This window comes from Engraulis encrasicolus, chromosome 14 (genome assembly GCF_034702125.1).
Source record: "Engraulis encrasicolus isolate BLACKSEA-1 chromosome 14, IST_EnEncr_1.0, whole genome shotgun sequence".
In the NCBI taxonomy this organism is placed as follows: domain Eukaryota; kingdom Metazoa; phylum Chordata; class Actinopteri; order Clupeiformes; family Engraulidae; genus Engraulis; species Engraulis encrasicolus.
In genome coordinates, this window is record NC_085870.1 from 13,836,745 (window position 1) to 13,851,676 (window position 14,932).

Here is a 14,932-nt window from a genome sequence, read left to right on the forward strand (position 1 = left end):
AAAGCCGTGACCCCCATCTGGCCTCGGCGCTCACGTCTCCTGTTTGTCTTTGAGCAATAATGGACGGCACAGGGACAGGGTGTTCACTTAAGCAATGCAAGGCTCGTGGAGGAGGAGGAGGTGGAGGAGGAGGAGGTGGTGCTGGGTGCGGAGGTGGTGGCTGTGTGGTGCTGTGCTGTGCTGTGCTAGGGGCCCTTTTGAAGGACAGGGTCACAAATGGGAACTGAGTGAAAGCCACTGAAGGCACTGTTAAGAGTAAATCCTGCTATTTAGTATTCATTGTCGGTGCCGCTCGTCTTCAATATCAACCTGCTGCGCTTTTTTTTTTTTTGCAGCCACTCTCCAGTGAGAGGAGACAGATTTGTCAAGCTGTTGCTACTGCTCTCTCCGTGTCAGTCTAAAGGACACTTTTTGTACAAATTGATGTGGCAATGACTGAAAGGTTTTTCCATGTTGGCACACTGAAAATCAGAATTAGGTTTAATAGCCAAGTATGATTGTATAAAAGCAATTTGATTCTGGTAGGGCCACAACACTTATGTTAAAGCCACAACAACAGTTTTAAAGCATTAAAAAAAAGAATCCCATCAGAGGACATTCCATGTGGGTGTTTATCCTTTGCCTTTTCCGTGGCTGTCATTTGTGACTAAACAATCAATAATTGAGTCCAAGGTTATTTTTTAAAAGTCCATCATTTCTGTGCTGGCTTCAATATCAATTGTTAACCACTGGTTAAAATAATTATCGTGGATCAGTAGTGCCCTCTTCAGGTTGGTTTAACTGACATGAACTTGACGTAAATGAGTGGAGAAGCCACCAGAGCTGCCTGCCCACATTTAAATGTAGACAATACCAATTCTTCATATTTCGGAGGAACACAAAACATGTGGCACACAAAACCACTTGAAGAAACGGAATTCAAACAGATTGTTTTTTATTGCAAAATTGTATCTTCAGCCACTGGAATTTCTTTCTTTTTTTTTTTTAGTGGGAGACAAAAGTGTCTCAGTATCCTGTTGCGTCTCCACATGCATAAGTCCCAAATCTCACGCAGTCACTAATCTCTCGTCTGAAGGACAAACATCATTTACAAAACAAAAATGTGAAAATCATAAAAAAATACACATGAAAAGCATTTTTAGAAGCAACAAAAAACAAAACAAAAAAAACAGGGACGTTAAAACTGAAATCTGATTGGTTTGTTGGTTGGTTGGTTGGAATAATTGCTTTATCGATCAGTGCTTTGAGGTTACTGTGACCTTGGACACCAGGGCAAGGTCGCAGGGGGCACCAGTAGTGTGCAGAGGGGGAATCTTCAACGCCCGCAGATTCTCACAGCATAAAAGTTCTTACCAACATTCAGTGAATAGAAAAAAAAGAAAACAAAAAAAAAACAGCAACCTGGAAACCTCAATTTGAACAAACAGACATGGTTGCCCTACAATAGCACAGGGACATTTATATACCTTCACACAAAGCATGTATACACATCTCCACCCCACGATTAGCCTGCGCTGCCTGCCCTCTCACAGCCTCTGCATTTTGTGTATGTATGTATGTATGTACGGCGGTCAGCTGAGCAGGAGTTAGCCCATAGAGTCCAATGACGCATGTCCCAAGAGCTATCAAAAGCATATTGTGCTGGGTAGGGGTAGGGGCACAGGGGGGTGGGCAGGGAACTTGGTGTTCTAGTAACAAAGCTGCGATGGGCTGGCTTGAGGACATGTTTCTCTGGCCAGTGGCCACGTATGTGTGTGTATGTGTCGTGGACCGCTCGCTCGCTGGCTGGCTAGCTATCTGGACCCCATTTCTATCTAAGGTAGCAACTTATTTGGTTGCAAATGCAGTTTTCCACTGGCAACCTAATAAGTGGTTAATAACGATGCTTTCGAGAAACAGGGACCAGCACCTTAATAGTTTGCCAATGGAAAATTTGCACTGTTACCAAGTAAGTTGCTTTTGAGAAACGCACCTCTGGCTGCTTGATGTTTAGAGTGCGTGCAGGAGTCTGTCGATGATGGACACCAGGTCTTGATGTTCATGTAACAAAGCTGCGATGGGCTGGCAGGCGTGTTTTTTTTCTGGGCACGGATGTGTATGTATGTGTGGTGGGTTACTGGGTGTCTGGGCTGGATTTCCTGGCTGGCTGGCTGGTGGTTTAGAGCGCGTCCAGGAGTCTGTCGATGCGGGACACCAGGTCCTGGCGCTTGGCGGAGAGGCCCTTGTCGTTCTCCACGTAGGCCTCCTTCTTCACCTTGCCGGCCACCAGACGCTCGGCCTCCTGGGACGCCCGGCACACCAGGTCCTTCACCTGGCCGTCCAGCTTCTGCACCTCCGCCACCTGGGCCGGCAGGAAATAAAATAAAAAGAATTAACAATAGCAGTAGCCTATATAATAGTTTATAATTTAAAACAAAAAAAATCAATGTCACCTGCATGATGTAACAAGTATCATTTTGTTTTAAGTTATTTGTTTGCATGTAGTATTGTATTAGTTGCCATTTGTGACTATGGCAGTTCCATGATGGATGTATAAAAGAAAAAACAACACCATGTCTAACATTTCGCCAACAAGACAAAAATGCACAACCGATTTATTTGTAACATGAACTCGGACTATATGTGAGAGTCAGTTGGTAGATGAATACGGCCTTGTAGAACTTGATTCAGAAAATGCATAAAAGCGAAAAAAAACCAGTCTGTTTCGACAGGTATATGAGGTTTTGGATCAATAAATGACCACAAATACAGACTGATGTTCATGCAGATAGGACTGGGTAGAAGAAGCACAGAGGACATTGAGAGAGCATTGGTGAATCATGTCATTTTACTGACCTCTAGTGGACCACACTATGAAACTACAACCTCGCACAACTGCCCAAAAACTGGTTGAGAAACGATAGAATCATGATGTTGTACACATCAGGTGATGTAAAGAATTACTTTATCCTTTCATTTTCTCCAAACAATGAGGGTCGGAGGTGGTTATCATCGTACAGTGACATCTATTGTGACCCATTTGTTTTAGCCCCGTCTGAGCACATGTTGATTAAAACTGGCCAATCTCACATATAAGATTTACAATATTTGCTTCATGTCTTGTGCCATAATGACCAAACCACCAACACCACATAAAATTGGCAGATAATGCATAACCTTTTCCTTCAATAACCACATCACAACATAAGGACGGTTTGGGCTGATTGTGACTGACCACAATTTATTGCCCATCATCATGATCGATTTATCATCATGTGTGCCATTATAAAAAAAAGAATGGAATCAAGGAAACAGTCCTAAAATGTCCAGCATTTTCTAGTAAAATTGTAGGATGAAGACGAAGGGAAAGCCGTTAAAGAAAGCAGTGTACCTTTTCTGCAAGATCACGACCAAAGAAAAAGAGGGGAAAAATATAAAGAAACCATCTCTTGACCCTGCCGTGACTAACGGCAGGGTACTGGGCTGCTACGCCGGCAAACTGGGTACGATTCCGGACCGGGTCATTTGCTGACCCCTCCCCATTCGCTTCCTGTCAACCTCTCCTACTGCTCTATATTTATATATATATATATATATATATATATATATATATATATATATATATATATATATATATTTATATATATATTTATATATATTTTTTATTATTTTATTTTTTTTAAAGAAATAATCCCTGGTGCTGGCTAGGGCTCAAACAGCTAAGGCACTATACTGTTACACCAGGGACCCGAGCTCGATTCTAACCTGAGGTAATTTACCAGTTCTCTCCCCCACTGCTCGCCTGACACCATCTTCACTGTACTGTCGCAAATACACAAAATATTAAAAATAACTTCTCCCTAAAAGCTCCCGTGTGTGTACCTTCTCTGCCAGGTCGGAGCCCTCTGCCTTGAGGCGGGCCTGCAGGGAGTTGATGTCGTTGGTGAGGGTGCGGTGGTCGGCCTCCAGGGTCTTCCGGCCCCCGTTGAGCGCGCCCGCATCGCGCGTCTGCTTGTAGCGGTTGACCACCTCGTCCATGTGGCGGTACAGGCCCAGGCGCTTGTTGACCAGCGTCAGCACCTGCTCCGTGATGGAGGCCACCTTCATGCGCACCTCAGCAGCCGGGTCCTGCACGGGAGGACACCACCACACATGCTTTACTGGCCCTCAAGGAACTTAATGCCTCTTTACCACTGGGGGATTTCTGGTAGGCCTACAGCTCAAATAAGCGCGACTCAGATGCCACTTTTTGCTTTTCCAATAGGCATAACACAGCTCATTCGAAAAGCAAAAAGTGGAGGCCGAGTTGCGCTGTGTCGAACTGTTGGCCTACCAGAAAACCAGCAGTGGACAAGAGGCATTAAGTTGCTTAACATACAGTATATATGGAGACTGAGACTTATATATGGATACTGAGAGTGGAAAAAAACATGAACCACCAGTACATTGGCACTGACCAGTCAAATTGCAATCAGACAGACCACTTTCTCTCTACACCTGAGATATTGAGATATGAGATTATGTTGTATGGATTTTTACGGTAAAAATCCCTGCTTACGCAATACACACAATATTATCTGACTGAGCAGTAGGTCAATGTCTTTTCTCTCCACTCTCATATATTTGCTGGCACATCGGCAACACTGCCTTTGTAAGGCAGAAAGTGCCAATGAATGACACGTGTTGTGGCCGTGACGTGATGTGTAGTACAGTACCTTGGTGATGGAGAAGTCGAGGCGCACGTAGATGATGACGGTGAAGAAGAGGATGTAGAAGGCCCCCACAACCAGCAGAGGCTCCTGCAGCATCAGGATCTTATTGAAGGTGTAGTGCACCTGAAGAGGAGATGAGAGGAGAGGAGAGGAGAGGAAAGAGGAGAAGAGAGGAGGGGAGAGGAGAGAGGAGAGGAGAGGGGATAGAGGAAAGGAGGGGAGAGAGGAGAAGAGAGGAGGGGAGAGGAGAGAGGAGAGGAGAGGGGATAGAGGAAAGGAGGGGAGAGAGGAAAGGAGAGGAGAGGCAGGTAAGGAGAGAGGAGAGGAGAGGAGAGGAGAGGGGAAGAGAGGAGAGGGGAAGAGAGGAGAGTAGAAGAGGGGAGAGGAGAGGAGAGGAGAGGAGATGAGAGCAGAAGAGGGGAGAGGAGAGGGGAAGAGAGGAGAGTAGAGTAGGGGAGAGCAGAGGAGGGGAGAAGAAGCGGAGGGGCAGATAAGGGCAGAGGAGAGACAAAGAGGGCTGAGTACTCTGCTCGCACAGCGATGGACACACAATACTCTTCCTGCATCTTCTTCTTTTGTTCCCTCTCCTCAGTTGAGCTGCTGGCTTTGTTCTCCAGAAGGCCCCCCCTGTGTCAGCTGCGATACTTTAATGAAACGCTATCACCGCTATTGCCGTTTAATAATTTATTCCATTTGATGTCTTATTGTTGCAGCCGTCTCGGCCAGTGCCATTTCATTAATCATGGCGCCTCCTTCCCCCCCCTCAGCCTCCCGCCCCTAGCGGAACCCACTGCACTGCACTGCCCTGCTCTTAGCGGCACACAAGAGAGCTGCTCCAGTCTAGTGGATGGGCTCATTACGGAAGGTTGATGCACACATTCAGCACTGATTATATACGTTTAAAAAGGACCAGGGGTCAACTGCATGAGGGAGACATTACGGCAGCTGCCAAGAGGAAAGGAAAGCCAATCCTATGCACACGCTCATATGCACACGTAAGTCCTGCCTGCCTGCCTGCCAACGGCTGCAACAGGAAGCATATAGGATGTCCCATTACTGTGGGCCTGTAACCGATTTACAGGAAATACAGGATGAGGCATAAATAGCACTCCTGTTTCATATACTACCGTCTTGTGTAATAGATATCAATTATATTTCACATCAATTAAAAGAAGTACTGCATTTGTGCTGCTTCGGTGTCTTCTCTCCAGTTAAGAAAATATTTCCCTCCCGTTTTCCACTTTTGCCATTACACTAACATCATAGGGGAAAGCCCTGGCTCAGCAGTGAATCTGAAGATTCAAAATTAGTTTATTACGTCTTATTATAGGTTTGAAGCCTATAAAGAGTAAAAATTGTTGTGTTTTTTGTGTCCTCAAAAAGATTACAAAATAAAAATAAAAAAGAGGGGGGGGGGGGGGGGGGGGGGGTGGTGGAAAAAAGTGCAAAGACAGTGCCTTGTCTTCAGCATGAATTCAGTAATCTAACTGCTTGGTGGAAGAAACTACTTTGGAGTCTGGTAGTGTGAGATTTCAGGCTTCTGTACCGTTTCCCAGATGGTAATATAGTAAACAGTTCATGGTTGGGGTGACTAGGATCAGCCAAGATTTTTTTTGCCTTCCTGATGCTCCTTCCCTCAAATAGCTCCAGTAAGGAGGGTAAGTCACAGCCGCATATGTTCTGAGCTGTACGCACAACCCTCTGAAGAGCTCTCCTGTTGGCTTGAGAGCAGTTCCCATACCATGCAATAATGGTCCCCGTCAGAATGCTCTCAATGGTGCCTCTGTAAAACGACCTCCGGATCTTGGGTCTCATCCCAAACTTTCTCAATCGTCTGAGATGGTACAGACATTGCTGGCTTTTTTTTTACAATGCGCTGTGTGTGACTGTCCCAGGTGAGGTCTTCTGAGATGGTAACGCCAAGGAATTTAAAGTCTCTCACCCTCTCCACTGTCTCATCGTTGATGTTAATGGTTTCAAACTGGTGTTCTTTCCTCCTGAAGTCAACTATTAATTCTTTTGTCTTTGAATCTGTTCTGCAAAGCGCATTTTTAAAAAAATCTTTGTAGCTAGCTAGCTTAGCAGGGTGACATCGCTACGCTGACACGTTGTGCGCGGAAACAGTTTGAACACCAACAGTTGGTTCCATCCACAACCTTCGGTTTTGCTAATTGATTGTCCCCAGACTACACGTATCATATACTATCCAAGCATGGCGAAGGGGAGTAGATTTGCCCTGCTCTGATCACTACACCAAAGAGCCGGACAGTCAGAACACACCCACCACAACCATTCATGGTTTCAACTTTGTAATATCATACGACTACTAGTGTTGTGATTACATTTACAAGAGTATTTCTCCTTTATAGAACTCTGGGGTGCATTTCTGGAAAGCGTAGTTGTTAGCAGTTAGCAACTTGGGTAGTTGTCAATGGGAAATTGCATTGCAAACAACAAAGTAGCTAACGTAGTTAACGACTATGGTTTCAAGAAATCCACCCTTGGCCACTACCCTAGGTGATGGTCACTGGATCCCACTGGGGCTGCAGTTGCAGCTGCAGCTTACCACTAGAGGATGACATTTTTCGGGAATTCCCGTGGGTCCCACGGGATTCCCGTGGGATGGGAGTCAAAATTTTGAAGATGAATGGGAGCGGGCAGGAGCGGGAATAAAAATGAACGAGAGCGGGAATGCTCGATTCTTTTTTCATTAAAAAAAAGCCTAGTTTTTTTATGAAACGGGAGTGGGATTGATTTTGAGTGGGAGTGGGCAGGATTGGGACACATTCTTTTCAGGAGTGGACGGGATGGGATTTGTTTCTTTTACTCCAATCCGGGATGGGATTTTTTTTCTGGGACCGGGATGGGACGGGAGTGAAAATCCACTCCAGTGTCATGCTCTACTTACCACCATGTCCTGGATGTGCTGCTCCACCATGTTGTTCTTGGTGGCCACCAGTACGGGCCGGCCGAAGGTGTCCAGGTAGGTGTAGTGCAATTGGTCGGTGTCCCGCTCCACAGAGTAGGGCGTGTCCATGTGGATGTTCCTGTGGTGGGTGGAGGAAAACACAGACTTCACTAGAGAGCAAAGGAACGCAGACTGTGCAGGGACTGCTCACTCTGATGAAAACGTATGCCGTCGAAACATTAGTCTTAATGCACTGATAAGGAAAATAAAATTATATTTTTCCCTTATGCAGATGTCTATTATTCACTATTAAGCACTCCGTAAGAGACTTGAATGACATTGCGACAAACCTGACAACAATCATTTTCATTGTGCTTTTTTCGTTTTCTTATTTTACATAGCAGGCAGACAGCCACACATGCATACAGACTCACCTTGCTCCCTCTGGAAGAATGAGCTTCACAGTCAGAGAGTCGATCACCTGGTCATCGTAAACATGGTCCACAAAACGCATTTTCAGGGCATACTGGTCACCTGAGGGTCATAAAGATCATTATGTTAGCAATGACAATCTCAAGTTATGGGGTACCCAGGCATGTCAACAACAATTCCGGAATGGATCCCAAAACATTCAAAGGCTCTCGGCATGCTTGCTGTAGGATACTCTTGCGCGTGCACGATTCGTTCATGAACGCGTTAACATGCGTATTTAATGTCAATTTCACGCGCGTTGGACACAGCAGCCAAATGCGTGTGTCAGGTGCAATATCTTCAAACTCGCTGGGGCGATCGTAAGAAAGACTGCACAGTTCCACGTGTGTGCTTCTGATGAAAACAACAATGGCAGCAATTGCTAAGAGCGTCTCAATTGAGTTTGTCCGAAATTACAAACATTTTCGATCATCATACTTCCTTGTTGCACTTTGTAAAAGGAGCGTGCAAATATAGGAGCAGTAACAGTATTGTTTCCTTGACTAGGGAGCAGAGAGAGTAGATAAGAGAGGTTCCATTGGCCCATTGTGTCCGGGTTCTACTATTGCAAGGGGAAGGGGGGGGGGGGATCCCCCTTTAGGCAGACCTAGGCAGACCTAAGGACTGTTCTATTCAATGCTAGGAGTATTATGACACGGCCCTTTAGGCAGACCGGAACCTGGTCATGTTAGGTGCCCATAGCAACCTGTTACATTGGCATATCTCTACATACTTAAAGAATCTCTGCTAGTTTTGTTTTTTGTTTTCCTTGCCGTCTGTGTACCCAATTTCCGCATCGCAATGCTGCGTGCGCTCTGCCCCCTAGATCATACCGGCAGTATTTTGCGTCTTGGTCAACTGCTTTTAAAGCAAGCATGTGCAGTCGGTTGCTTGCGGTGACGCGCGTAATTTACAGCTCGCAGCAAGCGTACCGCTAGCCAAACCCTCATGCACAGCTCAGGGCAGGTGCTAACAGTGACTGCAGTATTGGTAGAGACTTTAGAAGCTGAAGATGGGCCAACGCACACTGCTCGACTTCACAGACTTCATTTTTCTCATGAACGAACAAAAATAAATGAAGCCTGTAAAGTCGAGCAGTGTGCAGTGGCCCATCTCTGTAAATTAGTGTTACTCAACAGGGGCTATACAGCCCCCCACGGAGGGTTGAGAAAGATACAGCTGAGAGGAGGCGGTGGTAAGTTGCTATTGGGGGGCATTAGTCTTTTTTTAGTGTTTAATTCTAAGGGGGGCATTGACAGGCTTGTGATGAGGTCAGGGGGGCATTGACAGGCTTATGATGAGGTCAAGGGGGGGCATTGAGAGGCTTATGATGAGGCCTAGGGGGCATTAGGCGGCTTATACAGGGGGGTGTTCATTCAAAAAGAAGGATGAGAACCACTGCTGTAAATGAACAAAGTCACTCACCCAGAGTGTAGAGGTACTCATAGCTGGGCAGGTTGTAGCCGATGATGTAGTGGGTCTTCCAGCCTCCAAAGAGGGGGAAGCGAGGCCTCACCTCCACCTCCACAGAGTCCTCCAGCACCTGAAGGTGGGAGGTGGAGATGTTGCCGATCTCATCCCGGTAGTACACATCCTGAGCTGAGGCAGGGAGGATGGTCTGTGGAGGAGAGAGAGAGAGAGAGAGAGAGAGAGAGAGAGAGAGAGAGAGAGAGAGAGAGAGAGAGAGAGAGAGAGAGAGAGAGAGAGAGAGAGAGAGAGAGAGAGAGAGAGAGAGAGAGAGAGAGAGAGAGAGAGAGAGAGAGAGAGAGAGAGAGAATGTCAATTCGGAGACACAATCAGAGGAACGCCCACAAAAACCTCAGCTATACATGCACATACCTGTACATCAAATTAGACCAAAGGTTTCAAAGTTGAATCAAAATTGGAAATGACTCTCTTCCAAAACTAAGCTGACACACAAAATACTGCGCCGCAATGCAGGTGAAATCTTTTCAGTTTCAAGAATATAGTCTGATGGTCCTCCTTGAAGCACCAGCAAACACAAACAGAAGCGCTTGCTTTCTACTGTGCCGCAATGTTTGAAAGTGTCACAATCAAACAACATCTGGAAATGATACACGGTGAGAGTCGACCTAACGCGAGTGACTCACCTTGAAGGACTTGACGGAGGAGATGCCACTGTCGGACTGCCTCTGGTAGTCGTAGCGGGAGAAGGGCCCCTTGAGGATGGCTCCGGTGTGCCTCAGGTCGATGGTCTCCTCCACAGCGATGTTGCCCCAGTGCGACACCTCGATGATGCGCGTGATGCTGCTGATGGTCAGGAAGGGGCTGTTGTTCTCATAGTGGATCTTCATGGTGTCCTGCGGGGCCAAAAAATTGAACAACACCACACACCCTGCTTAGCACAATTCGTTTCTTGCAATAGATATAACGGTAGTCGGAATCAATTGTACTGACTTTGTATTGGTATTATTCAGTCAGTTGGAAAAAGATTAAGCATATTTTGTTCACATAGTTGATCTTCATGATGTCTAGGGCATATTCCAAAAAGTTGGTTCAGTTTCTATACTAACCCACCTAGGTTTACCTCAAGTGAGTTGTAGACACTTGCAGGTTTATTCTTCCATCGAAACAAAGGCACAGGCCTCCTCTATTGCTGGAGTTACTCAAAGTTAACATTGCAAGGTAAGGAACTATGACCGCTTTCTGGAACAGGCCCCAGGAGGAAAATGGAGAACAACAAAACCAGATATTTTTTTATATATACATTTTAGACTGTACAGTAAGGTCTGTAGACGTTACAAAGGACATGACATTGTAAATTCTTATCAATGTACTTTTTCCTTCAAAGGATGATTCTCTAAACAACTTCAACACTCTCTTGCTGCATTATATTATGGCATGGAAACATACTGTATACAAAAATGTAGCCATACATTACATCATTAAGTACAGTGTATATCCCCTGTGTAACCTCTAATCCTAACCTGCAGGCCATCAAAAGCACATCATTTTAATTTGGTGACAGTACTTCAGTGACCTTAAGTGTAAATATTGATGACGTTTACCATTAGTTAGAGTGGAAGAATCAAGAAAAACAGCAATCCATGTGCCATACTGTAGTTAGTAGATAGTGTGAGAGTTGTCTGCACACTGGGCTAACAATCAAAAAAATAATTCCAGTAATTCTTGAGTAAATCTAATGAGAGGCTAAATACATTGTTTGCTTTGAATAAATTAACAAAGTCAAACAAGTGTGTAGTAAACTCTCTTCTTCTTTAAAAAAATAAATAAATACTTTATTGCCAACAAACCAGAACGTTTTGATCCACCTGTGGATTTACCATCGTCATGACATACCTGGCTGAAAGCGGCGACGTCACGGAAGGGCCCGTACTCGATGACCTCCTCGCTCTTGCTGGGGTTGCCCAGCTTGGTGTAGGTCTCCACGGTCTTGGAGGCCAGGCGCACCTTGCTGCTCTGGGAGCGCGTGGGGTAGGGGGAGAAGAGGTAGTGGTTGCCCTGGAAGACCACCAGCTGCCGCTCGGCCTGGGTGATCTGGGTGGGGAAGGGCCGCAGCACGTGGCTCAGCACCGTCTCCACCTTCACACGCAGCTTGGCGCCCGCCGCCAGCGACGACGGAAGGCCCACCTTGAAGAACTTGCCACTGCCATGCAGCAACAAAGCCACACACACAGCATCAGAACTCTAATTCATCATCTTCCTCATTGTTTTCCTCTGTGTGTGTGTGTGTGTGTGTGTGTGTGTGTGTGTGTGTGTGTGTGTGTGTGTGTGTGTGTGTGTGTGTGTGTGTGTGTGTGTGTGTGTGTGTGCAGACGAAAGCAATGAGGAGGAAGATGATGAATTAGATGCTGAGTTCTATTGGGTAACTAACTTCAGTATATGATTAAGATAAATGTTTGGCTGAATAATATTTTGCAATTCACACGCTAATGTTGTGTACCTCAGCTAGATAGCAATGTGCAAGCAGGTATAACTCACCTCTGACCAGGCATGGTAGTCTCTGACAACTCAAGGTGTCCATCATTCTCATCATCTGCCTTTGCCTTCACCTTCACCAAAACAACAAAACAAAGACAAAGGGAAAAAATACAGAACCATGTTTATCTCTGTATGCTGAATATGCAGATCCCCACTGCAGGAGTAAGTGACGTTAAAGGCAACACCCCATCAAGTACTTTCCGCCACTCATCCAAACATTTTAGTATGACTGTACACAACAGAGCAGGCTACATAGAGCGGCAAAGGATATTCCGCATTTCATTTTGCCCCGTTATGAGATGGTGAAGGACAGGAGCAACCTTATCAGGCATGACAGAAAACATACTTGTGTGTTGGTTTACAGGCAGCCTACCCAAAGCTGTTCTTCAAAGATGAATTCAAAAGACTGTGAAGAGTTCTATGTCACCAAGCTCAGAAAAAATCATTTTTTCCCCCTATGCTAGGAACTAGTATGTCTGTCAAACAGACATTGCTTCTGTTGCTTCTACACTGCAGGCGGCAGAGGGCAAGAGTCAGGTAAAGTAGAGCAGCCAATAAGTATCAAGATGTTTATTAGGGTCAAAGGTCGATAGAAATGATAAAGCAAAAATTACATTTTCCCGACTGGCATGATTTCATATTCAAATACAAAAATGTATCGAAAACAATGTAACCACAACACAAACTACAGCAGAGCTGACAGGACTATAAATATGTGCTTAATACGCCTCAGACACGGAAGTGGGCTGTTCGCTTACGTGTCACACGCTCACTGACAGAGAGGACCGCGGAAATGCCTTTCAGTTGCAGACGTGAAAAACCTGTGTGATTTCTAAGTTACCTTAGAACTTCTACCCCATCACAACCTCTTTGCACAATACTATGCACATTATACAAGACATCAAGATAGGTCATAGTTGCACCATCTTGCACGTTGCACGTTTCATGGGCATGGTTGTTGCATTACACAGACTGCCATGAATGCAAAACTACAAACTATTTTGACAAGCCTCACTGATGCAGTTCAACAACATCGCCTCCAAATATCACATGCCTGGTATAACCATCTCCATGCCGTCCCACTGAATAGAAACAATATATAGGTACGTTTCGGGTTTGGGCAGACTATTGCATTTGACAGCAGATTGGTCTGCATGGCTTTCATTCACGAATGTGACGTGGTGTGGTGTTAGTGCAGAAGGATGAAAATGTGGTAACTTCAAAGCCATTTTTACAGTCTGTAACCTTCCCTGGCTGGTAGAACTATTTGAAGTTAACACGTGAAAGCATTTCAAGTTGTGAAGCATTGTATATTCAGTTATCACCGGTGCTAACTTGCTAACCAGCACTGGTAGCAGCCCAGTAAGCTAGCCCTGTTAGCTAACTACAAAGGGTGGAATATGGACTACGGCTATATCTTCTATTAATATTTGTACTTACCGAAGCGCCAACATATGCCAGATGTGGAGCTAGCTCAGGCTCAAGAGCCACAACAAAGCTGTTGACAGCGGAGTCTCCTTCATTTGCCAAAAGAATTTCGGCAGATATCTTAGCAAGGTGGGTACTCAAGTCCACTGTTCGTTTCACCTCATCATTCACCAAACCGGCGGCTGCGAGATGTAGTCCATACATTAGCAGAACACAAGTCGGCAAGGACGAACAGAATATTTTGCGCAACATTTGTGAGCTTTATGCAAGCAACCAAATATGCGAACGGTTTCTATTCAATCTCAGCGCGGCTTTCAAGCCAAATTACTGAAGAGAGAGACAGGCCGCGATTAGCTAAAGGAAGCCTGGTCCACGGCAGCAGGCGAAAAGGATGACGCTTCATTCATTCGTGCGCACAGTGACGCAACATGGCGCGGGGACGTTCGTTCAAAATCTGTGGAACAGGGAAGCCTGCAAGTCACTGGGTAGACTAGTTCTAGAAATTCTGCAAACAAGCATATTGTGAATTCATGAATTGGCCAGTGCAAAACGTGTGCATAAGGAGGCAAAAGGGTGAATAATTTAATAGACTAGTTAATAAGAATAATATGAAGCGTCTCACAGGCGGATTGATTTGATTGGCTTGAGTAGGCTAATTTATTGGCAGAAAAAAGCAACAATTCATATTGAATGTAGCCTCATACAGAGTTATCCACTGCTCCATCATGGGTCCGTATGTCCATTGTTGCCTGTCTGTAGTCTATATTGTCTCCATTGTGCAATATGATTCTGGACTTTGAAAGTCACTCTAGACCTAGCCTAGTTATGTGAACAGTAGGGCTATGTGGGACATCAGTATAGTTGTTTTAGACATGGTGGTGGTGGTGTGTTTGTGTGTGTGTGTGTGGTGGTGGTGGTGGTGGTGTGTGTGTGTGTGGGGGGGGTGTCCTCCTGACACTGTGGCGTGGACTCACCAGAACTTAAGAAATACACAGTAAAATACACCCTGGTAAAATCGGGCAACTATACAGTGAAGTGTAAGGACTGCATAGGTTTTTGCTATTTATTTATAAGAATAAAACCTCGAGGCTGATTGATACTACTGGTCCTGTCTTGTACTTTAATATACTACATGTATATCTGTTTCTTAATGTCAGTCCTTTGTCCTGGCATGGGATAGAGATGGACATTTATTTTCAATTTCCTCACCTGTGCATATGAAGAAACTATCAATAAAGTTGACTTGACTTGACTTGACTCAACCATCTTGTTGGACATGTCCTTTTCTTGCTGTTTGTACTGTGTGTTGACTGCCGCAAGGGGGCGTAGTTGCCTAATGACCAACATGTGTGACATATGGTCACTTCAAGCCTGTATTCAACGCCACACCTTTTTTTTTTTTTTTAACTATCTTTTGTCTATAATGAAAGGATCATGATTCATATCAATACACTATAATAAAGAAAATACT

At 45.1% G+C, this 14,932-nt stretch overlaps 1 protein-coding gene across 1 annotated transcript; it reads right to left on the minus strand.

Moving 5' to 3' along the window:
* Positions 1–917: 917 nt before the first annotated feature.
* Positions 918–13,867, minus strand: rpn1 (ribophorin I). The gene is made up of 10 exons (XM_063214970.1): positions 13,474–13,867; positions 12,034–12,104; positions 11,392–11,698; positions 10,182–10,391; positions 9,496–9,688; positions 8,034–8,133; positions 7,600–7,738; positions 4,695–4,814; positions 3,862–4,107; positions 918–2,341 (listed from the first exon to the last, which is right to left on the minus strand). The coding sequence occupies exons 1-10, from the start codon at positions 13,711–13,713 to the stop codon at positions 2,159–2,161; spliced, it is 1,809 nt and encodes a 602-aa protein (XP_063071040.1). The 5' UTR covers positions 13,714–13,867; the 3' UTR covers positions 918–2,158.
* Positions 13,868–14,932: the final 1,065 nt, after the last annotated feature.